We start from the raw sequence: 25,246 nt of genomic DNA, 5'->3' as shown, positions 1-25,246 counted from the left end.
GAAGGGCTGGGACCACAGCACTTTCCTCATCTGACCCAGAGGCCAGCTGAAGGTGATGGCAGAGAAGCACATACACATTTAATGTCCCTGTTCTCATCCTCCCTTTTCATCCCCCGAGTCAGCCAAGAGGCTGATTCCTGCCCCACATTACAAAAGAGGAAACTGAGGTTCAGAGACAGCGAGCGACTTGCCCAAGGTCATTCATGATACATGATGGAGCCTGGTCCACAGGTCCCTTTGAATGTGCTCCTTCCTTGGGATGGGAGGACAGTCCTCACTGCAGGGATGAGATGAGAATACTGTCTACTACAAGTGACAAACCCATCTCAAACATGCTTAAGCAAAAAAGGGAAACTTACAGCTCATTGATTCAGTCAGGATAGGCTGGGTTATGCTGTGGTAACAATCAGCCCCCAAATCTTAGCAGATTAGAATAAAAGATTTATTTCTTGCTCACAATATGTGTCCATCACAGGTGAACTAGAAGTTCTGCTCCACATCTCCCCACTCGAGGCCCCGGGCTGAAGGAGAAGCCACCATCTCACACATCACTGGTCACCGTGGCACAGAGGAACACTATGAAGGGCATCACGACTGTCAGTTCAATGCTCTGGTCCAGAGGTGAGACTTACCACTTCTGCTCACCACTCATTGGCCAGTCCTGGTCATGTGGTGCCATCTGACCACAAGACGGGGCAGAAGGCCAAGAGCTGGAAATACTTGGTGAACAGTATGACTTCCATACTCGTGTACCTCAAAAGTCCAGGGGGAATGTAGTTTCAGGCATGGCTGGATCCAGGAGCTTAAGAGGGTATTACCAGGAGTATACGCCCACTTCCCAGCTCTGCTTTCCACTGTGTTGGCCTCACATTAGGTGAGCTGTTTCTTCCTGGTGCCCCCCTCCCCGGTCCCACCACCCAGCAGCTCCAGGCTCAGTCTAGCCCTGCAGCTGAGCAGTCCCAGCAGGAAAAGCGTACCGACCAGCTTGGTCACATGTCTGAGCCTGAACTGGCCCTGAGGCCGGGAGGATAGAATACTCTCTTGGCCAGGCCTGGGTCACTCCCAGAGCTGGGGTCAGCTACCCCAACGACGCTGTGAGGGCAGAAGCACAGGCACTCACAGGTGTTTGCTGAGAGTTTCTTCGCCCCTGACCTAGGTGCCTTCCAGCAGAGCAAGGTGAGGACAGCTGGACTTGGGAACAGGAGCCCAGAGTTCAAATTCTGACTCTGACATTTAATTCAGTGTGTGACCTCAGGCAAGTCAGCGGCCCCTTCTGCACCTTCATTTGTCAGATGGATATCCTGCCCCTCGAGCCTGCAGATGGAAAAGGGCTGGGTCAGGAACGGAATGTGGCATCCTCCTGCCTCTGAAGACAGGGTCATTAGCAATTCTGGCCTGGACTCTGGGTGACAGGGAACTGCCTTCCCCACCCCCATGTGTTCAGGGCTCAGTCACACCTCCAGGCCTTCGCTCAAGCTCTTCCCTCTGCCTGAGTAGCTGGTGTCCCTAACAACTCCTATTCATTTTTCGAAGCCCAGCAAATACCACCTCCTCCCTGAAGCCCCCCAGGGCCTTCCTGCTGCCTGTCTGGGCTCCAACCCGTGGTGTGCCGGGTCTGCCTCATACCAGCTAGGAGAGTTGATTGTAAACATCTCTTCCAACCCCATGTTTAAGGCCATCAAGTTGGTAGCTTGAAATTGACTGTGGTAAAATTGTTCACACCATGGAAATAAGCAAACACTGCAAATCAGGCTTTATTGAGGGCCCACTAGGTGCCTGACGGGGGGTAAAGCAGTGAACAAAAGAGGCAAAGTTGTTGCCTTCATGGAGCTTAGGTTTGATATTTCATCCTTGTCTCTAGCAACTGTTTATCTCCATCCATCTATCCAACTGCTCTTCCTTCAAGCATTTTACCATCCTTTTATCCATCCATCCACCCACCAATGTACCCACTTGTCCATAAATCATCCATCCACCCCGTCCTACTAATCTGGCCTCCCAGGTGGGCCAGTTCCTGTCTCCGTTCTGCACCCACATTTATGAGCTGGGTCCCCTTCAAAGACAGAGCTGGTGAGGAGCCATGTCTGGCCCAGGCCAGAGCCCCATCCCCCCAACCCCCGGCCTGGCAACAGCCAGTGTCCCAGGTGTCCCCTCCCCCTACTCCCTGGCCCAGAGCTGTGTGTGCTGGAGAGAGAGCTGAGCTGCTTCCACGGGGAGCCTGGGGCTCACGGGGTGCCTGGAACCTGTGGCCTCCTTGAGGGTGTGAAAACCACAGCACACCTTGACCCAAGCGTCTCCAGGGTGACGGTGGGGGATGGTGAGGGCTGCTCACACCTGCAGGAGCTGTGGTTTCACACTTGAGCTCCCATCCGAGCCTCACGCCTTGATCCCAGGTTAACAGTCCCACTATTAAGACCATCAATGTTCTAGAACTTTCAGAACCAAAGAATCCTGTGTTCTCTCAGTGACTTCTTCCAACATCCCCTTTTACAGAAGAGTCACAGAGAAACCATCAGCAGGGTCGACAGCTGAGCCCTCCTCCAAAAGCAGAGACAAGCCAGGGCTTCAGGCATCACCTTGCACGCAGCCGGGCCTTTGGGGAGGACCACAGGCCAGGCAGGTCCAGGCTGGGGTAGGGATTCCCCTCAGGGCTCTGAGAGCCCGCGGCTGAATCAGACTCTGCTACTTTAACCCTGCTTCACGGCCTCGAAAAAGCAGCCTCTAAAGGTGAGCACCCTTAGGAGGAAAATGATCTCTTTTCTTTCTTTCTTTTTCTTTTTTCTTTTTTCAAGTATGAGTTGTACGCAACATGCAGCACCAATATCGAGCTCCTGTCCAGAGCTGACGTTCAATAAGGTGCCTTCAAAACGTCACAAAGAAGTATTTTCTTAGCATCTTAAATTCACATTTCAGCAGTTTCTCCGACAAATCATCAAAAAGAACTTGACTTCCTCCAATTCCCCAGGATAAGCAAGGAAGATGCCAGGGGATCAGGACCACCGTGTCATTACTGCCGACTCCGGCCTGCGGCCCTCCCCAGTGTGAGTGCCAAGGGGAGCGTCCTCTCGCTGTATCCCAGCACCTGCACGTACTCAGTAAATGTGCTCAATAAATATTTCTGGGGTGCATAAAGGGAACAACAAAACGGGCAGCAGGAGGCAGAAAAAGAAATCTTGGTTGGTGAGGGGCTGATTCTAAGAAACTAAGCTGATTTTAAACCTGGAATCCCCCAAGTGCCCCTCTGCAGGGTGGGACAGCCCGCAGGTACCTGGGCTGTGTCTGGTTTCTCACTCCCACCCACCTCCAGCACAAGCCTTGGTCCAGAAGGAAGGAAGCTGACGTTTATTGAGAGTCTGGGCTGCACACTGTACATGGGCGACCTCTCCAATTTCTCCCCAGGGTAGGTCAGGCCGCCCCCATTATTAAGACAGGAAACTCCAGCCCAGAGAGGGGAAGTGACTCACCCAAGGTGGCACAGCCAGGAGGTGTCAGAGTCAGGATTCAGACCCAGGTCCACTGGCTCCCCCCAAAATCTTCCCGCCCCCAGGGTCACTGTGGGCTCGCTTGGTCCCCTTCCCCTCCCCCTGAAAGGCGATAAGGAACAGTCTGGACTTTGTGCGGCTCTGCAGGCAGGACCTGGGGAGCTGGGCTTGGTGTCTGTCCCAGGCAGTGCCCTGGTCTCGGCACGTGACCCGGGGGTCACCCACGTGCCTCGGAGGGAGGGAGGCTGTCATCATGTGCCCACAGACACACGTGCGGCTCACATTCGCGCACGCGGGAAGCTCACGTCGGCACAGACACACGAGTGGCCTTGGGAATATGGCAGAACCACGGCCGAGCTCCGTGTCCACAGGCACGCAGGCTACTCACACGCGCAGCCACGCCAGTGGGCACCTGAGCCCCGGACATGCACTGTAAACACCAGGCTCAGGGGTCCCAGCCGGGAGACCAAGGGCTGCAGGCCTCTTCACACCTCAGCCCAGGTGACCCTGTCCGTGGCTCGTGGCTCAGTGGCATGGCCAGCTCTGGACGGCCAGTCAGCCTCACTAGCTGGCCTGGGGCCCAGGCCCTGCAGGTGGAGGGGCCATGACCACCCACTGGCGGAGGTAGCTCCTGGGGGGCCCTTCGTCCCTGGGGCTACTGAAGTCATGCTCCACGGGGCTGCCGCAGTCAGAGTCCACAAAGCCGCTGTCAAACGTGTCCATGTCCAGGCCAGCTGGGGGTGAACCTGCCTCGCTGTCCGACACCCCTCGGGGCGACCCGCCATCCCAGGGCGGCCCGGGGGCCCAACCCTCCTCATCCTTGAGGTGCAGCTTTATCCTGCCAAGGAGGCTGCCCAGGGGGTCCCCCGGCCCGGCAGGGCCACTGGCTGAGACGCAGCCACAGGATAGGACTGTGGCCCCCGTGCCCGGAAGCAAGTCCTCCGTGCCCGGGCCAGGCTCCAGGCCGGTGTCCAGGTTCAGGGCTGGGTAGCCGTCATCCCCGCAGGTGCAAGGCCAGGTGCACAGCCCCTCTGCGTCCACCACGGTCACCGTGTCGATGGATACCAGGCCGTACGGCCGGTCCCTCTCCTGGCTGTGAGCTGAGCTGTCCAAGCTGCCAGCAGTGGAGTGGGCTGGGCCCCAGGAGCCCGGCTCAAGCACCCCGTCGGCTTCCACCAGGTCTGGGGGCTCTGGCAGCTCTATGGGCACCAGCCCCTTGGCTGCAGTCTGCGGTAGGCACTGGCTGTGCATCTCCAGGGACAAGGGCACCCCTGGACTCCAGGATCTCAGTTCCAGGCTGGAAGCAGTGAAGGGGGTGCCCACCCATTTCTGTGAGAGAGAAGAGGAGGGAGAGTCATGGATGGGATGGGGGACAAGGGGTGGCGGGCGAGCATATCAACAGACAGACACAGAGACAAGACAGACAGCAAGAGAGAAAGAGACAAAGACTCCAGAAGATAAAGAGAGAGATGGGGGTGGGGGGAGTTGAGCACCGTGCTGTGTCCCTATCCAGGGACAGTCCCTGTCACCGTCCCGGCCTCCCTGGGCCTCAGGCTCCCTGCCTGCAGCAGGGAGCTACGGCCCTCAGCAGCCTGCAGGCGCAGACAATCCACTGCTCAGTGGCCTGGGGTCTGTATGGGTGCGGGTCCAAGATTCCCAAGCTGTGGGGACGAGGGGCGGGAGGCCCTGAGAGCTGAGTGACAGAGCCCTCACCAAGCCTTCTGTTTTATGTCCTCGGGGAGATTTCTCGAAACCACGCATTCTTCTGTTTGTGTCCTCACTAGAGTGGACACATGACCAGGGAAGAAGCCCCAATTCTGGTCACGGCTGTGTCCCCAGAGGCTCACACAGTGCCTGGCACACAGTAGGCACCCAATAAATGTATATTAACTAAATGAATGAATGGAGTGAATCAAGGACCAGCCACTCAGAATAGATAAGGGCTGTGGGGTGACAATGGACTGAGGCAGCTGTCCCTAAACTTTAAGGATCCCCCTGCCCTCACCTGCCAGGGGTCCCACTCATGACACAGGGTCTCCATCCAGTTGGCAGAGAAAATCCCTGAGAACCAAAATCTCCCAGTTTTGAGCCTACTCCATCAGAAAACTCCTCTCAGAACCCTGCTGAGGCCACTTACCACTGATTTGAAGTCACTTCTCAGCTGTGTGGCCTTGAGCCAGTTACTTACCCTCTCTGTGCCTCAGTTTCTGCATCTGTAAAATGGGCCTGCTAATAGTCTCCACTCCACAGGGTGGTTGTGGGGATTAAATGATAAATTAAATAACATCTGTGGCGCTCCTAGCAGAGTGCCTGGTGCACAGCAAGTGCTGTAAGAGTATTGGTAAAACAAACACAAAATAGATGTGATATTTGAGCTTCAGGGAAAGTGCAGAGGAAAGAGGAAAGGGTTTATCCAATGTGGGCTGCAGCCTAGGCTCCTCCCCTGCCCGGCTCTGAGCCTCAGTCTCCTCGTGGTTCCCCTGGGATGGTGGAGCACACCCTCCCCACTTGCAGGGGCTGCTAAGAGGATGAAAGGGTGGAGGTGAGACAGCGCTCAGTGAGTGCCAGGCAGATGGCATGTCGCACTTCCTGACTTCCAGACTCTGCTGGAACAGATGGGTCACCACATCCTCTCTGCGGTGACTGCCGCCACCGGGTGGGTGGTGGTAAATAGGCACAGAGAACCCAAGGGCGATGGCGCTGGTAGCGGGGGTTGGGGCCTAGATGGGGCTGGTGTATTTTGCAGGCAGGGCCATATCCTTCCCAGAAGCTGCTCCCTCCCCACCTCCATAGCAAGGGCTTCTACCAAAGGACCAGGAGGCCACTTCGTGGCTCAAGGGACCACCTGGCTCACCCTCTCTCCCAGTTTGGCTCCTTGGGCTGGGAAATGCTGCAGGATCTTGTTTAATTCTTATGCCAACTCTGCCCCACTGGAATTATTTCCTGCACTTTGCATGGGCAGAGACTGAAGCCTGGTTCCAGCCCGGGTCAGGGATCTGGGTGCCCCGGGCCTACAGGGTGGGTGGGGCTGGTGGTCTAGATGTGTGGGTGGAAGCAAGCTCCCAGAGTGTGAGAGGCTCCCAGGGGCTCATCATGTGGTGGGGACACTCACCTTGAAGTCTCCACTGTGGCCCATGTACAGGGGCTGGAAGAAGGGCTCTGGGCTGGGCACCTGCACCCACACATTTTTCCATAGCCTGGAGGGCAGAGACGAGGTGAGCCCCCCGCATCTCCCAGAGGGCAGCCGGGCCTCCCGCTCAGATGCTCCCCAAATGTGTCCTGCAGGAGGCTCAGAGCCTCCAAGACGCACCCAGGCCCCTCCCTTCCGCCCCTCTGCCCCAGGCCTCAGTTTTCACATCTGTAAAATGGGGCAGCAAGTCTCCTGAAGGTGCTCCGAGTTTAAGGGCTTGGCTGCCTATTCTCTGCTAAGCCAGTGCTGGCCCCTGAGCCTTGACTTCCTCCTCCACCACCAGGGATGAGCCAACAGCCAATTCCATGGGGCTGTAGGGAGGGGTCAGGAAGTGTAGGCACAGCACCAGGCACCCCAGCACCCAGAGACTGGTCTGCAACACCCTCTGTGATTCGCAGGCTTCTCTGCCTTGAACAGGGTATGCAGGGCCCCCGCCCAGTGTCTGCCACTTAGCAAGGGCTCAGCCTCAGCCAGTAGCATGCACGAAGGCCAGGGGAGCTTAGGTTTTATCAATATTTTTAATCAGCATCAGCCCTTCTCTCGATGGCCACGTTCAGCAGAAACCCAATACATAAAGAGATAAAAGCAAAACCTCTGGTTTTGAAGCAGGATTGTCAGGGGGGTTATTCCACCAGCCCTTAACCCCCACCTGGAGGCCCCTCCTGACCCTCAGGACTCAAAGCTTAAAATTCACTGGACAAGATCACAGCTGAGGTCACTGTTATGAGCACAGGTCGAAATTCCTTCTCCTCCACTTCACTGCTGTGTGACTTTGGGCAAGTTCCTAGACAGCTCTGTGCCTCAGTTTCCCCATTTGTCAAATGGGAGGAAATGCCGTGTATCAAGCTCATATGGCTGCTGTGAGGGTTAAGCATGTGCTCTACACAGTGCCCAGTTTATTATCACCATCACTGTCATTACTATTGTCATGGTGACAGGTGTGTCCTCCAGTTCTGGCCCAGGCGGAGCCCCTACCTGCCACCCTGTTCCCTGGCCTCACCTCCAAGCCTGGTGGATCTTCAGGCCTAAGATGACAGGGATGAGGCATACGATGACCAAGATGAGAAGCAGTTGAGGGTACAAGTCTCCCTTTATCTCTGGGAAGGAAGAAAACACTGGGTGAATTTGACCAACCTCTACGAGAGGCCACCTGGGCTGGGTGTGGAGGGCACTGGGTCTGGGCTGGAGTGGAAGTGGGTGGGAGGGCTGCTGGTGCCTCGCGGTGGGATGGACCTGGCTTCAACTCCTGCTCCCACCCCCACCCTAGGCAAGTGATTTCATCTCTCTGAACCTCAGTTTTCTCATCTGCAAAATGGGGATAATAATTCCCACTTCACAGATACATTAGGAGGGTCAAAGGCCCCGCCAGGAGAAGCACCTGGCACCCAATGCAGGGCCTGGCAAGCAGGGGCCCCAGAAATGCTGTGGAACAGCTACAAGGGGATGCATGACTGAGTGGGTACCTTCCAGCCGTGCTGAAAATCTCAGGGCTCAGGGCCGCTGCACTAGGACAGGATTTAGTACAAGGAGTGGGTGTCCATCCCTGCTTCACATCTTACCTTCTGGCTGGGTGTGGAAGACGACTGGGTCACTCCACTCGCTCCAGGTCCCCTGGAAGGAGGAGCCAGGCTGGGGCCCTGCCCGCACCTGCAGCTGGTAGCTTGAGCCTTTGTGGAACTCCAAGGGCAGGAGAGAGACGCTTCTCGAATCCACTGAGATCAGCTTTCTCCCTGGACTCTGCCAACCCAGGGAAAGGATGCGCTGGGTTAGGACCGCCCAGGCCAGCCCCCGCCTCCAGCAGAACCACCCTTTACCAGCCCCCAGGAAAGGGGTGGAGTTTCTCCTGGCAAGTCTCCACCCCCTCCACAAGAGTCAGTCTGAGCTCTGGCCACTCCGGTGTGGGCAGCACAGAGCCGCGGGCGCTGCCCTGGCCTTGCCTGTGATACAGTGCTTTGGTCGCTTTCTCTCTGAGCCCAGCTCAGTCACTCACAGCCCCACGGGGGACCCTGCCTGCTGGGCCTGGGAATGTCCCGGGAACAGCAGTGGCCATTCCTGGGCATGTTTAGCTGGCAGCATTCCAGACTTCGGACGCTTCTGTAATTCTTCAACAGTGGCTATTTTCAACGTGTGGGCATCTCTGGGCGTCTTTAACTACAGGCGTCTTAGCAATGGGTACCTCTGGAAGTCTTCCACTGGGGATGGTCTAAACTATGGCATTTATGAAAATCTTAAACTGGGACCATTCTAAAGGATGGATAATTCTAGAACACTTCAGCTGTGACTGTTCTAAATAGTGGGCCATTCTGGAACTCTCCAACGTTCTAAACAAAGAATGCCTCTAGAAGCCTTCACCCCGCCCCAATCCTCTGAGGGTCTCACCAGAGCCCAGGGGTCTCCGAGCTTCCTGTACCGCAGCTCATACTGAAGTTTGCCCTTCAGCGCGAAGAAATTGTAATCGGAGCTCCAGGAGATGTCATAATGTCCGGAGAAGGTCACCGTCACATTGAAAGGGGGAGATGGCTTGACTTAGAGGAAAAAGCCAGAAAGATAAAATGGGACGAGATTTTGCAGCAGCTGAGAATCATGCTCTCCTTGACGAGATCAAGACTAATGACCCTGAATGACTTGGGGTAAAGCATCCCCTGTCTCTGGGCCTTAGTTTACTCATCTGAGAAATTTAGATGAGTCTAAAGTGGGGGTGCTACGACTCAGGGGGGCAAGAATGCAGACTGGCGTGGCCGGGGAGCGGGGGGAAACCAACGACACCCACTCATTCTCCATTTCTTTTCTAAATGATGGCATCATTTTCTTTTTACGCGGGCCTCTCACTGTTGTGGCCTCTCCCGTTGTGGAGCACAGGCTCCGGACGCGCAGGCTCAGCGGTCATGGCTCACGGGCCCAGCCGCTCCGCGGCATGTGGGATCCTCCCGGACCGGGGCACGAACCCGTGTCCCCTGCATCGACAGGCGGACTCTCAACCACTGCGCCACCAGGGAAGCCCGCATCAGTTTCTTTTAACTCTAGCTTCCTTGAGAAGTCAAAACACTGTAATTAGCATCATGCTAATTAATTAGCACCAATTATGCTAATGATGGAAGTTACCACCTCTGAGTGCCTGCCGGGCTGCTCTACAGCGAGCATTTTGACGCCCGCAGGGGCCCTGAGAATTCGATGTGACTGTTGTCATCTCCCAGACATCTTCTGGAAAGTGCGGGAGCAGAGATCTGGGCCACAACACCACGCCCTCCTGGGCTCTGTGATCCGGCTTGCCATATGCCCCTGTCTTGGGGATCTTAGCTCCTTGGGACAGAGGTTTTGTTCTCCAGGTCAGTGCTGTGTCCGGAGCTCCTAGGACAGAGCCGGCACACAGCAGGCCCTCAAGAGATACTTGTTAAACCAACAAATGAACCTTCCAGGGATTCCAAAAAGGAACTCTGAGGCTACGGACGACTCAGCACCAAGGCCTGCAATGGGAGGCTGCGGCGAGGGCTTTATTGTCATTGCTATTTCAGCCATGGGTCCTTTGGGACTGGAATAACTGCTAAGCCCTCTCCTATTTTCCCCAGGCCGACGGAGACCTGTTTTTCCACTTCCCTGTACGTCCTGGGCTGGGTGGTGAGGACCAGAGCTGGGGATCAGGGATGGGGTCAAGGATGGGGGCCCAGAGCCCAGGAGGGGGAAGGGAGTAGAACACTGCCCCCTGGCTTCAGGCCCTGGCAGGGAGGGGGAGAGGGAGGGCGCCAGAGAGAAATGGGACTTGGAGCCACCCTGCGAGGTGGAGGGGCTGTGGAGCAGTTCCTTCTCCTCTGCAGGGGCAGGGGGAGGCTTGCTGTCTGCCCCGCTCACTCAGAGGGGCAAGGGGGCGCCTCTGCTCCCACGCCTGGATCTGCATGGCTGAGTGAGCGTGTGCATATGTGTGCATATGGGCGTGTGTGAGAGAGCGTGGGCCTGTGTCCAGGCTGGCTAGGCCCAGGGCTGCTGGGACACCCATGCATTTGTCCAAGGGTGTATTTATGAATGTGTGTGTGAGAGACTCGGGGTGTGTCTGCGTGTGTGTGAATCTTCATTCACACCTTGTGCGGTGCGACACCCACTCAGCGAAGTGGTGCAAACCTGGACCCCCTCCAGGTGACAGACACCCTCTCACCCCCGTGCCCCACCACTGGGAACCTAGGGCCAAAATCCCCCAGAGATTCCTCGCAGAGGCTGGGCCTTCCCGAGGAGGGCAGGACTCTCTTAGCAGTCTGCATTTGCATGCCTCTGAGCACGGGCTTCTCACCCCCTCTGTGGAAATCCCACTTTGGACACACACACACACACACACACACACACACACACACACACACACTAAAAGCTGCCTCCTGGACCCGCCCTGGGTCTGGACCCACAGAGACAACTTCTTCCACCAGCCAGCACCGCCCCCCCACCCCACCCCCGGCCTGGAGGGAAATTCCAGGCCTCATTGGAGCTAATGAATGGGAGAAAACTCAGGGAAGTTTTTCTCTTGGGACTCAGTGTCCCCACTTGCCTCATAATGTAGACAGAATCCCTAAGAGTCAGGGTTAAAAGGGCCCTCACTCTACAAATAGGGAACTGGTCCAAGTTCACAGATAGGCAGGGGCTGAACCAGAACTGAAGGCCGAGATCCTGGGTCCCAGTCCAGCTCGTTTTCATACCGCTGCTGCCTCTCTTTGGTTAAAGCTCAAACCTAGTTATCAACCCATCACACCTTAGTAAATATCGGTGCATCTACAGAGCAGAACTCTAAGGGGAGGTAAGGACATAGGACAGGTCAGCTATGATGGTGGGGGAAGGGGAGCCATCTCAGGGACCATGTGCCCTCCTCAGCTCTGGGGTCCAAGGGATACTCACTGCTTTTAGCCAGGACAAAGCTGCCGCACTCCTGGGAGTGGTTGCCCGAATGGTCTGTCATGTTGACACTGAAAACGTCGTCGGCCATGTATTGGAGCACATCCATGTGGCACGTGTACTCTGCATGCGTGGCATTGTGGGTGGACCAGCAGAGGCTGCAGGAGGTGACCTCGTCCTCCAGTTCTCCATATGAGTCTTGCCTTCAAGGACAGAGCAGCCGGTTATGGCTGGAAGCCAGCGGGGCTCAGGGCACAGGGCCAGGACCCCAGCCCAGAATCTTGGGGCTGGGAGGGAGTTGAAGTGGTGCTGGGGGGTCACCTGGTCGAATTACCCCTTTCCCCGGGAAGATACTCCTCCCCTGAAGTAGCCCTGATGGATGGTGTCCAGGCTCGGCTTGTATGCCTCCAAGGGACCGGGAACTCACTACCTCATTTAAGGACAGCAGCTTTTAACTTTGGAAATTTGGGCCATTCTTGCCTGGACTGAGCCTAAATCTGTCCCTGTCAGTTCCGTCAACTGTATCACTGTCCTACAGAAAGGGTGCTAAGCATTTCAGTTCTCCTTCCTGACCTCCTCTGTCCAACATCTGCTGAATACCTAATAAGTGCTTGTGCTCAGGGCCAAGATAAGAGCCAAATGAACTTCATCCCCTGCTTTGGGTGAACTACCAGGGAGGCTATTGGTATAAGGTTGGGGGGAAATGCTCTGGCTTTTTAACTGCCAGTGGGCAGAAACAGTGGGTTTTGAAGTATGTATAGGAGTTCACCAGATACTTATTTCCCTACCTACATCTTCAGGCTGTGAACATGACCACCCTTGAAGGCTAATATGGATGTGTGGACTCAGTTATTTGCTAAATATTTGCTGGAATAGAAACTTCTGCTGAATAAAGTCTCTCTAAACCTCTTGCACAGCAGCCAGGAGGATCTTTAAAAACTGCCTGACACCCCCATGCCTAAAACCCTCAGGTGGCTTCTCATCACCCACACAATAAAAGCTGGCCCTGGGCTTCCCTGGTGGCGCAGTGGTTGAGAGTCCGCCTGCCGATGCAGGGGACACGGGTTCGTGCCCCGGTCCGGGAAGATCCCACATGCCGCGGAGTGGCTGGGCCCGTGAGCCATGGCTGCTGAGCCTGCGCGTCCGGAGCCTGTGCTCCGCAACGGGAGGGGCCAAAACAGTGAGAGGCCCGCGTACCGGGGGGGAAAAGAAAAAAAAGCTGGCCCCCTTGCTTACCTCTCACCTCCTTTGCTTGTTGTTCTCTCTCACACTGGCTCACTCTGCTCTGGCCCCACTGACCTCCTCGCTATTCCTCAGACTCATTAGTCTCTCCCTACCTCAGGACCTTTGCACTTGCAGTGCCCTCTGCCTGGACTGCCCTTTCCCCAGCTCACTGGCTGCCTCCTTCTCACCCAGAAAGGCCTGCCCCGACCATCCTGGCTAAGGCAGACCTTCTCCCCATGTCACTTGCTTTCTACCCCAGGGTCAAGGTTCCTGGACTTCAAAGCACTCATTATTCTCAGAAAGCATCCTGTTGGTTGTTTACGTTTTTCTTGTCTGTCTCCCCAGCCACTCCCCACCTGCAGTAAGTCAGCTCCGGGACCAGCTGGGACCTTGTCTGTCTTAGGCTCTACTGGGCCCCCAGTGCCTGCAAGTGTCTGGCAAGAGCTTAATAAATATGTTCTGAAGGAGTAACTGAATGAACGAACGAATTGGTGATGACAGAATGAAAGCCAGCTGTTCTTTATCCTGATCAGCACATTGACAAAGACTCTCCTTGACCAGGCTCAATTCAGGCTCCTCAGAACTCTTTCCTCAACTAGGCCCTGACTTTGGGACTCCCAAGCTCATCTCTGCATTGTCTAATTTTAGCAAGAATCCTGCTAAGTCATTTTAGCCAGAATCTTCCATCCTTGACATCTGATCGAATTCCTCATCCTCCACCACCCCCAGGTGATGTAGGCTCACCCTGGGCTGCCATTAGCAAGAATCCCCCATTAGCTGGAACCCCCCTTACCCCTGATGTTTCCTCTTAGTATTTTTCCATCCATTGACCTGCTCCTTAGCTATAAATTCCTAATTTTCCTTGTTGTATTCGAGTTGATCCCAAGCTCTCTTCCCCACACCAAAACCCCACGCAGCGGTCCCTACACCCATCATGATGGTCTTTTTTTTTTTTTTTTTTTTTAAGAATCCCTTATATATTCTTTTTTTTTTAAATAAATTTATTTACTTATTTATTTTTGGCTGCGTTGGGTCTTCGTTTCTGCGCGCGGGCTTTCTCTAGTTGTGGTGAGGGGGCTCTCTTCATTGCGGTGTGCGGGCTTCTCATCGCAGTGGCTTCTCTTGTTGCAGAGCACAGGCTCTAGGTGCGTAGGCTTCAGTAGTTGTGGCACGTAGGCTCAGTAGTTGTGGCTCACGGGTTCTAGAGCGCAGGCTCAGTAATTGTTGTGCACGGGCTTCGTTGCTCCATGGCATGCGGGATTTTCCCGGACCAGCGCTCGAAACTGTGTCGCCTGCATTGGCAGGCGGATTCTTAACCACTGAGCTACCAGGGAAGCCCGATCATTATGGTCTTGAATAAAGTCTGCCTTACCATTCTTTAACAAGTGCAATGAAAAAGTTTTCTTTAACAATAGGGACCCATGAATCTTGGAGTCAGACTGCCTGTGTTTGAATCTCAGCTCCACCATTCACTGGCTGTGTGACCTTGGGCAAACTGCATAACCTCTCTGAACCCTAGTGTCCTCGTTTGTTAAATGGGAGTAATAATTGTGAGGATGGGAAGTGATGGTTCATGTGAAGTGTAGCAGGATGGCAGGCATGTATTCAGTGTTCAAAAAAATCATGTGGCAGTCTGGTCATCCTGGGGTCTCAAAACCACAGTCTGGCCTGTGTGGGCAAGAGAGTATGGTCTTTGGAGCCCTGCTCGCTGGACAAGTCTCGTGAGTCCTGCATGGACATCTGTAAGGTAGGCACAGTGATTCCCAGCTCCCGGTCCCAGATCACGGTCAGTGATTCTCAGCTCATGGTGAAACCAAAAGCTGTTGGTGAAAGGGCTGAGAGAGCCCCCAGAAGTGGCAGCCATTATTTTTATTGCTAAACTACCTGCCAGGCACACAGTAGGTCCAACTCCGTCTGTGGCCTCTGGCAGTCCTGCCCCACCCCAGCCCTCCAGGGCTACCCTGAATCGCATCCCCAAGGCGGGCGAGGTCTGGCCACTTACCAGGTGAGGGTGAGTGTGCCAGGGTGCGGGGCCCATGTCTTCAGGATGCAGGTGACCGTCTGGATGTAATCGGTGTAGCAGACGAGGTCTGAGCAGCCCCAGGCTGGTGGGTCAAGGGACACAGAGACCTTGGTTGGGGTGGGGGCTGGTCGGGGTCAGCAGAGCTGATCGCCCCCTCACCCTCTTGAGGGCTGGAGGATGATGGGAAGCAGGGGTCCCAGAGCCAGGATGAATATGATGACCCTAGGGCCACTAAGATTAAGGCCTGGAGCAAGGGGGTCCTTGCCACCTAAGAATTCTATTTTTGAGCCCCCAAAGTTGCGAGGTTGGCTATGGAGACAAGACTCTCCTAACGAGAAACATCATAAACTAAGCGGGTCCCCACCCAGCGCCCTCCCCACAAGCCCTGTGTCCAGACACCAGGTCAGCATCCCTCCTGGCCGGCCTCCCTCTCAAGGTGGTGTGTCCTGAACTCCCCGGTTGCTGGGGGAATCTGCACATCCTGAGAGAGGGATTCGTGTGGTCAGTGAGAGACCACGTGCTCCCTCTGCTCCCCGCAGCTGGTCCAAGACAGGACATGGACCTCGGTGACCTGACAGTGCTTCGAGGGAGCAAGAAACCTTCAGAAAACTGAGAAGCCCTTGGATACTTTTGCCAAGATGTCTGTATTATCCTACTGCCCAAACCATCACCACCACCACCAACCACGTGACACAGGTATGGTCCCCCTCAGGCAATTTTATTGCAAGATTTAATACTCTCCCAACTCCAACGTTAATTGCTTTACTTTGTTCTAAAAATGTTTGACAAAATCCAGTTAATAAGTTTTAGTTTAGTTTAGTTTTGTAAGATCAAGTGCCAACGCTGCTATTCCCCCTGCCTCCACCGCCCACTATTTACCAGAAATTTGTTCCCCTTTTAAATGGATTCATTCTTAGTGGCTTTTTCCTATTTTTCCTTGACTAATGAAGACCCAGGGGTTAGCAGTACATTCCTCCTGGGTCTCCATCTAGGTCAGAAGCTGGATTTGTAGTCAAGAACACTGTCACTGGAAACATCCTTTATGTCTACTCCCATCACATTTAACAAATGAGAAAACTGAAGCTCTGAGACTGGGCTACACCTCTTGTCTCGCTCTTGGTCTGGGCTCAGGAGACCCAGGAAAGGCAAAATCTAATCTCTGCTAGTTCTTCACATCCACACACATGGCAGACACCGCTAATCGATCATGGCACTCACTCCCTTGGGTGTGGCCTCAGAATCCTTCTCAACACAGTTGAGTGGCTCCAGACAGCCACTACCAAGGGATCTGAGATGTGGAAATGAATCCTGTTGTAGGAGGAAGTTTCCCTCGGGGAGGAGCACGGGGTCTGTCGGTGGACACAGAGCGGCCCGTTCAGATACTTTGTGGAGAAAAGAGGACTGATTTTGGTAGGACCAAAACCCATGTGGCTGTGTCCTCTCTGAGTTCATCGTATCCTAGTTGTTCTCTTTCAGGGCTCCAGAACTTGGGAGAGGAGCTGCCTTTCCTAGGTAGACTCAAGGCCACCAAGGGACAGGGTTTGTCCCGAACTTGTAATGAAACATTGGAGAGGGGACAGTAGTCCCTGAACTAGTGTGGAGGTGGCATCAGGGACCAGAGGGAGTAAAAACCCTGTCACCGGTCACTACCCTGAGCCCTGCGCAGAGAGCCCCCGGGCCACCCCCCACCCCGCCCAGGGCTATCACAGCATGCAGGAGGCAGTGGGAGCCGTGAAAAGTGCACACGTGACTCACAAGTGCTCTGAGTCGCTATTTGTAAGCTGGAGACACTGGCCCCTCAGACGGGGTGGGGAGGTATTTAGATGATATCACGCCAGTGCAGCCCAGGAGGCCTGCATGTGGCACTCACCCAATAAAAGCAGTTAAGACCACGGGAATCAGGCAGATTTGGGAACCCGTCGCAGCTCTGCCACTGCCCGGCTGTGTGGCCGTGGACCTGCCTCTCACCCTCTCTGAGCCTCACAGGCTGTCGGCAGAAGGGAATGAGGATGCTCAGCCCCCGGGACACAGCAGGGGCTTGTTATTTGTGCTCACGGGGTGGGGAGAGGCAGCGGGTAACCCAAAGGCCCTTTAGAGGCTAGGAAAGGATTCTGACCACTCAGAAAGGGAAAATAAAGGAGACTGACATCTGTTTCCTGATGGAACTATTTGAGGCTTTGGGTCTTTCGGTAAAAACCGGAGTGAAATGCTTATGAGTCAGCACAGCGACGGCTGAGGGCACACCTGTCCCCAGGCCAGCTCCCATTCGAGCCTGTGTGCTGTGTCCCACCTCCTCTGGGAAGGCTTCCTGGATCTCTCAGCCCTGACTGCGCCCCCCAAGTCTAACACCTGGCCTTTCCCTGCTCGGGTCTCGAACATCTCTCCCTCTGACTGCAACATCTTCTGCTCCTCGGGGGCTTCCTTCTAAGGCTTTGGCTACTTTTGTCTCCACAGCCACTCTCCCCACCCAGGGAATATGTGTGCTGGCAGTGGATCCAGCGATTGTTGAGAAACATCTCCTAGGAGATGAGGAGAAACTGTGGTTAGATCACAGGCAGGACTTCCTCACGCTGAGAACTGGGAGCCAGCCAAGGCAGAGAGAAGAAGGATGAAGTCCCTCATCCTCCCGCCCCGCTTCCCTGGCCAGCGAGACGTGGAGACCAGGACTCACTTCTGGACAGTGGAGCTCTCTGGTGGGATGGGCTCTAGCTAATGCAGAGATGGCTACTGGACTTGCGTCGGCCGCAAGTGGACAGATGCCACAGACTCTGACCCTGTGGCCTCTACCCTGCCCTGGAGCCCACAAGGCCAGCCCGGCCGCTCTCCACCCGCATACCACGGGGCAACTACTTACCCCCCTGGAGCATCAGCAGGAGCAGAGGGGCAGCCCAGCCGCAGAGCATACTGCCTGCCGGAGCCTGGAAGAGACACACAGGGAGAGGGTGGGCCTGGGGCCTGGGCACCAAGGGGCCCTGAACATCCTCCCTCTGGTTCCCATCCCTCCTTTGGAAGACTTGCCTCAGTTTCTTGGATTTGCTTCTGAGAAACAAGAGTTTGAGGAGCCCGTGGCTGCCCCCAAGGATTCCTGTCCCTTAGAAGTGGCTTCTTTGCCCCCTGGATCCCTCCCCGCTTCTCCCCGCTTCTGCCTGGGCCCCCAGCACCATCACAAATGAGGGGGATGTAAAGGGGGAAGAGCTCGCTGTTGGTCCACCCCTGCTAAGCCTGTTGATGTAGCACGATGTGTGCATGTTTATCCATCTAGATAAGAAAGAGGGAGGCAGGGAGGGGAAAGTGGCTTGGAAAGTGGTATTTGACGGGCAGAGATCTTGAGTCCTCTTTCTTACAAAACCCCCATGTTGATGTTAGCCCAATTAATTGGCTTCTTAATGAGTAGCAAATCCAAGATTAGCCCACAAAGGAGACAGTTCCTGCATACCTAAGATAAGTTTAGCCCAATAGCGAGGGTTCCTACCCAAATACAGAGCTCCCCCGGGTTAGCCCACCAGCAAGCACGGGGGAACCCAGCTTGACCACACGAAGGTGTCCTGGACACCCTGATCTGCATGAGATGGAGAAGAGACCTCTTTGGAGACCAGAGCCAGCCTGTCCAGGAAGCGCGGACTTTGGTACCTTGGGCAGAAGAACAACCCACCAGGCTGGCAATGCCAGGCTCTTGCTGGTACTTTGTCCATTGCACCCCCAGCTCTGTGTCTACTTGGGGAGGTACCAGCCAGAAGCCAGTGGGTCCCAAGAACCCTACCTAGATAGATCCCATGGACAGGTGTGTAGCTGGAACAGGAGCCCAGAGGGCTGACCCGTGCAGGGACCAGGTCACACACATGGCTTCTTCTGGACACCATCCCTGAACCCGGCTTCCCCCAGAGCCTACTCTGGCCCCGCTGGGAGCTTCCTCTGAGCTCCCAAACAGGTCACCAGGCAGGCAGTGGTGCAGGGCATGGAGAGGTTCAGCTGTGTGGCTCTCGGCTGGTCACTTCCCCTCCCTGAGCCTTAGAAGTAAAGATGGTAAAGCCTGCTTCCAGGATTCTTGTGAGGATTCAAAGCCTCCACTTATAGAATCACTGGGCCCCTGGCATAGCCCCGGCACACAAACACTCAAGAAACAGTGATGGACACAGGCTTTTAAAGCATCAGAATGGACGGACTCCCTGAGTGATCTACCCAAGAGGTCCCCAAATGTCTCATTTTCCAAAAGTTGGCCATATTTGTAGATCATGTGTACTATTATTTATTTAATATATTTTCTATAAACAGACCCTATTAAAAATTTAACTCCAACTTCAACCTAAGCAATAATGCACATAGTTGTGTATTTTTTCCCTATAGCTGTGTATCATTCCCCAGTCAATGATTGTAAAGCATCTGAAACAGTGCCTGGCATATAGCAGATGTTATATAAGTGTTTCTTAAACAAAGCAATCAACTTACCATAAAACAAAATGCAGTGAAATGTAAAAACTAAATACAAGGAAAACAAAAGACAATAATTGAATTTTAGTGAGATACTATTCCCTGCTTAAGACTCTGATGGGCTTCCCTGGTGGCTCAGTGGTTAAGAATCCGCCTGCCAATGCAGGGGACACTGGTTCGAGCCCTGGTTCGGGAAGATCCCACGTGCTGTGGAGCAACTAAGCCCGTGTGCCACAACTACTGAGCCCGCATGCCACAACTACTGAAGCCCGTGCGCCTAGAGCCTGTGCTCCGCAACAAGAGAAGCCACAGCAATGAGAAGCCCGCGCACCGCAACGAAGAGTAGCCCCCCCCTCGCCACAACTAGAGAAAGCCCACGCACAGCAACGAAGACCCAATGCAGCCAAAAATAAATAAATAAATTTATTTAAAAATAAAGACTCTGATGAGTTGGAGATCTAGTTTGCCTTTGTTTAAAAAGGGAGATTAAAGAGTATTAGAGAGGTGTTGAAGACATACTAGCATCAAGCTGAGATTCTCACCCCCTCCCTCATCGGAGGACAGAAAGAAATTTGAAAAAGGTCTCACTCTCTCACTGGGGGGTCCAGGGATATTTAACACCATCTTAAACAAGCCACTCAATTCTGGGAAACATCAGCCTTGAATGATGACGTCTTCTCCTGTTTCCACAGCACCAAGTAGGAACACCTCCCGGTCCCACTACCCTCCCTGCCCTGAATCCACCCCTTATGGGGCTTCCCACTCAGCTGACTCCTGAGGGCAACAGCAACTTACTCCCCAGATGCACCCAGACCAGCAGGTGTGCTTCCTGAGTGAAGGACAGAGGGTGCCTTGCAGCCTCCTACAGAGCAGTGAAGAACACCTGGCTTGGAGTCTGCCAGGTGCCAGCTGTGTGACCTTGGGCAAGTTCCTGACCTCTCTGATTCTCTGTTTTCTTATCTTTGTTGTAGGCACTAAATGCATCATTGCATGTGAAGCAGTCCAGCACAGTCCTGGATGGGATGGAGCCCTAAATTGGTGCTTATCCACCAGGCTCCAGTGCCTAGAAATGATTTCTGAGGTTGTGGTCCTTCAGACTAAAAGTTGGCCAAATTTCAGGAGAGTCTGGGGATGTGGAGAAGATTGGGGGGAGGAAGTCAAACGGAAGCAGGTACTATGGAGAACGCAAAGTGCTTAACTTCACAGTCAACAGAGAAATGAAAACCACAATAACATGCCATTTAAATTTTATCAGATTAGTAAAAACTAAAGGTCTGACGACATCACATGTTGCTGAGGACACAACGTAATGGGAACTCTCATTTACAGCTAGTGGAGATGTAAATTAATACAACTAGTCTGGAAAATAGTTTGGCACGGTCTAATAAACTTGAACAAGTGTTTACTCTAAGACCCAGCAATTCCACTGTGAGGTATACTACCAAGGAAACACTGGCACGTGTGTACAAGAAGCATAGGCAGAAATGTTTATAGTGGCATTGATTTTAGTATTGAAAAACTGGAAACAACCTAAATATACATAAGCAAGAGAATGGAAAGATAAACTATGGTGTAATCACTCAATGTGAGAATGAATCATAGCTTCACACAACAAAGCAAATGACTCTTACAGAAAAGCAACAACAACAACAACCAAAACACCCACAAAGCAAATGACTCTTTCTGAAGCAAAAGAAAGATTAGAAAAGAACACAGGCATAATAACACCATCTGTGTCACACTTAACACCATGTAAAGCAGCTCTATATATTGTTTGGGTGAATATACATGTGTCCTGAATATAAAGAGAAATCCAAGGGAATGAAAAACATCAAATCCTGAATAGCGTAGACAAGGAAGGGATGTGATGAAGTGAGGGTCTCCAGGGGTCTCAACAGTTTGGTAAAACTGAGTGAAGCTACCATGGGTGTTGATTATGTTTTTCTTTATACCTTTTTGTATGTCCAAACTATTTCATAACATTTTAAACGTAAGTGAATCTTGGATTTATAAAATAAAATGTGAAGGGGGACTTTCACTTCTGGCCATGATGGAGCTGGTATCTGAGTAACCCTCTTACTAAGAACAACTACAAGAGGAGAAAAAAAAAACACTAGAAAGCATGAGAAAGCAACCAAGTTAGATAGTACTTGAGAGGCCAGGGTGCCAGAGAGAAGGAAAATGTGTTGAAATTCTGCATGCAATGTCCCCTCAAATAATTTGCCAAGGCACTGCAGATGAGTTACATTCCAGGAAACCTAGCAGAAAGCATCTGGTAACAGGCTAAAAAGCTAAGAAGAGATTTTGTCAGTTTCACAATGCTAAGGAAAGAATCAGAGTCTAAGAAAAATGGGCCCTGATAAATACCCAGTTATTCAGGAAAGGCTATGCCTTGGGAATAAGAAAAATCAGAAATAGTTCAGTCTTCACTGCATCAAGATGATCTGCCTATATGCCATATGTCTGCTAGAAAAAAAAATTAAAACCTATCTGGAAAAACTTAGCTTAATCTAAAGCCTCCATACTTCCCATACACAATGTCCAGCATTGAATTAAATTGATAAGACAAACTAGAAAACAGTACCAAATGACCAAAAGCCAAGAAGATAAAACCAAAGCAAAACCAGAAACAGACCCATAAGTGATTCAGAAAATGGCCTTATGAGACAGGATTTAAAATAACTATGATCAGTCTATTTAAAAGTAGAAACTCTAGAGCTGAAAAATGCAATAATTGACATTTATAAGAACTTAATAGATGGATAAAGGAACAGATTAGAAAATCAGAAGATAGGATTGGTGAACTGAAAGATTGGTAGAAAATGAACAGATTGAAGCATGCAGAGAAAAAATGTCTAAAAATACAGAAAAGAGCAAAAGAGACACATGAGACCTTGTGAAAAGGTCTAACATAAATGTATTTGGAGTCAAGAAAAAGAGGAGAGAGGATAACTCAGAAGCAATAATAGAGATACTGGTTAAGAATTTTTCAAAACTAACAAGAAACCTTAAGCTACAGATTCTAGTTCTACAACCACCCCTCCCCCGCCGCCCCAAAACAAATACAAAGAAAACCACATCTAGGCACATCATAGAAAAACTGTTTTAAAAATTAAAGACGGAGATATACTTAAAATCCAACTTAGAATGTTATATCCAGCAAAAATATCATCAGAAAAAGTAGGCAAGCTCAATACGATAAAGGAATCTACTAAAATCCCACAGTTGACATCATACTTAATGATGAAAAATTGAAAGCTTTCCCTCTAAGATCAGAAACAAGACAAGGATGTCCACTCTCATGACTTTTATTAAACAAGGATGTCCACTCTCATTGTACTGAATGCCTTGGTTCTAGCCAAGGCAATTAGGCAAGAAAAAGAAATAAAAGGCATCCAGAATGGAAAGAAAGAAGTGAAGTATTTCTGTTTGCAGATGATATGATCTTGTATATACAGCATCCTAAAGAATCCACACCAAGAAAATAAAATGAAACAAAGCAAACAACCAAACAAAAACTGTTAGGACTAATTAGTGAATTTAGCAGGATTACAGGATACAAGATCAATATAAAAAATCAACTGTATTTTAATAAACTAGGAATGAACAATCTGAAAATGAAATTTTAAAAGTGATTTCATTTACAATAACATCAAAAAGAATAAAATAGAAATTTAACTAAAGGAGTGCTAGACTGGTACACTAAAAACTATTGTACAAAACATTGTTGAAAGAATAATGGAAGATCTAAATAAATGGAAGGATATCCCATGTTTATGGATTGGAAGACTTAATATTGCTAAGATAACTCCCCCCAAATGATCTACAGAGTCAAAGTAATCCCTATCAAAATCCTAGCTGGCTCTTTTGCAGAAATTGACAAGCTGATCCTAAAATTCATATGGAGATGTAAGTGGCCAGAATAAACAAAATGATCTTGAAAAAGATGAACAAAGTTAGAGGACTCAGACTTCTCAATTTCAAAGCTTACTACAAAGCTACATTAATCTACACAGGGTGGTACTGGCTTATTTATACACATATAGATCAATGGAATAAAACTGAGAGTCCAGAAAAAAGGTTATACATTTACATTCAATTGATGTTTGACAAGGGTGCCAAGACAATTCACTGGGGGAAAAGAATAGTCTTTAAAATAAATGGTGGGGGGGCTTCCCTGGTGGCGCAGTGGTTGGGAGTCCGCCTGCCGATGCAGGGGACACGGGTTCGTGCCCTGGTCCGGGACGATCTCACATGCCACGGAGCAACTGTGCGCCACAACTGCTGAAGCCTGTGCGCCACAACTACTGAGTCCATACGCCGCAACTACTGAGCCCGCATGCTGCAAGTACTGAAGCCCGCACGCCTAGAGTCTGTGCTCAAGAGAAGCCACCGCAATGAAAAGCCTGCACACCACAACGAAGAGTAGCCCCCACTCGCCGAAACTAGAGAAAGTCTGCGCACAGCAACGAAGACCCAATGCAGCCAAAAATAAAATAAAATAATTTAAAAATTAAAATAAATAAATAAAATAAAATAAATGGTGCTCATACAACTGGGTATCCACATGAAATAGAATGAAACTGGACTCCTATTTCACACCATATACAAAAATCAACTCAAAATGTATCAAAGACCCAGTACGAAGAGGAAGAAGTATTAAACTCTTAAAATAAAATATAGGTGTAAATCTTCAGAACCTTGTATTAGACAGTAGTTTCTTAGACATGAAACCAAAAGCGCAAGCAACCAAAGGAAAACAGATATATTGAACTATTTCAAATTTTAAAACTTTTGTGCTTCAAAAGACACTATCAAGAAAGTGAAAAGACAATATAAAGAATGGGAAAAATATTTGCAAACCATATATTTGTTAGTGTTCAGAATACATAAAGAACCCTCAAGATCTAAAAGACAACCCAATTTTAAACTGTGCAAAAGATCTGAATAGACATTTTTCCAATGAGATATACTAGTGACCAATAAACACATGAAAAGATGCTTATCATCATTAGTCATTAGGGAAATGCAAATAAGGACCATGGAGTGACACCACCTCACACCCACTATTTTTAAAAATGGAAAATAAAAAATGTGGGTGAGGGTATAAGGGTGGAACCCTTATACATTGCTGACGGGAACGTAAAATGGTGCAGCCACTATGCAAAACAGTTTTACAGTTTCTCAAAAAGTTAATATAGTGTTACCATATGACCAAGCAATTTGACTCCTAGGTATACAGCGAAAAGAATTGAAAACTTTGTTCACAAAAAGACCCTTCTACACAAATGTTCATAGCAGCATTACCTATAATAACTCTAAACTGGAAGCAACTCAAAGGTTCATTAACTGATGAATAGACAAACAAAATGCAGACTATGCATACAATGGAATATTATTCCACCATAAAAATGAATCAATTACTGATACATGCTGCAACATGGATGAACCTTGAAAATTTATCCAAAGTAAAGAAGCCAGACACAGAAAGGCACATATTGTGTGATTCTGTTTATATGAAGTGTCCAGAATAGGCAAATCCATAGACAGTTAGTAGATTAGTGGTTGTTAAGGGCTAGAGCTTTGGAGGGAGGGGGAATAGGGAGTGACTGCTAATGGGTATAGGATACTTTTGGAGCAATAAAAATGTTCTGTAGTTAGATAGTAGTGATGATTGCACAAATTTATAAGTATACTAAAAACTACTTAATTGTATACCTCAAAAGAGTGAATTTTATGGTATGTGAATTGGATCTTAATTACAATTTTTTTTAAATGAAGGCAAAATAAATCTTTATTTTTTATACCAAAAAAAAAAAAAAAGCTGAGAGGATTTGTCACCTGTAGACCTGCATCAAAAGACATATTAAAGTGAATTTTGGGGGCAAAAGGAAAATAATCTCAGATGGGAAGCAATTTACTGTAGGAAGGAATGAAGAGCAATAGAATATTATAAATATAAATAATATTGATTGCTGAAAATAATAATGATCATATCTTATGAAGTTGAAACAATATGCAGAATTAAAA

At 50.8% G+C, this 25,246-nt stretch overlaps 1 protein-coding gene across 3 annotated transcripts in view; it reads right to left on the bottom strand.

Moving 5' to 3' along the window:
• Nucleotides 1-2,160: 2,160 nt before the first annotated feature.
• The window catches only part of IL21R (interleukin 21 receptor), a 33,307-nt gene continuing 10,221 nt past the window's right edge, over nt 2,161-25,246 (bottom strand). For 2 of the 3 annotated variants that reach the window (XM_029220463.1, XM_029220461.1), the window contains 8 exons: nt 17,643-17,706; nt 14,768-14,870; nt 11,545-11,744; nt 9,052-9,197; nt 8,232-8,409; nt 7,673-7,769; nt 6,595-6,679; nt 4,047-4,811 (listed from right to left, as the gene is read on the bottom strand). In XM_029220463.1, coding sequence (XP_029076296.1) covers nt 4,047-4,811; nt 6,595-6,679; nt 7,673-7,769; nt 8,232-8,409; nt 9,052-9,197; nt 11,545-11,744; nt 14,768-14,870; nt 17,643-17,691 — 1,623 coding nt within the window. In that variant the 5' untranslated portion in view covers nt 17,692-17,706. Of the gene's footprint in view, nt 4,812-6,594; nt 6,680-7,672; nt 7,770-8,231; nt 8,410-9,051; nt 9,198-11,544; nt 11,745-14,767; nt 14,871-17,642; nt 17,707-25,246 lie in introns of all 3 variants that reach the window. The other variant, XM_029220462.1, reaches the window with a different exon arrangement.

The sequence above is a fragment of the Monodon monoceros genome, unplaced genomic scaffold (genome assembly GCF_005190385.1).
Source record: "Monodon monoceros isolate NGI ecotype Baffin Bay Population unplaced genomic scaffold, NGI_Narwhal_1 Super_Scaffold_13, whole genome shotgun sequence".
Taxonomy (NCBI): Eukaryota; Metazoa; Chordata; class Mammalia; order Artiodactyla; family Monodontidae; genus Monodon; species Monodon monoceros.
Note: the sequence above shows the minus strand (reverse complement) of the source record. Positions and strands in the feature narration are given on the sequence as shown.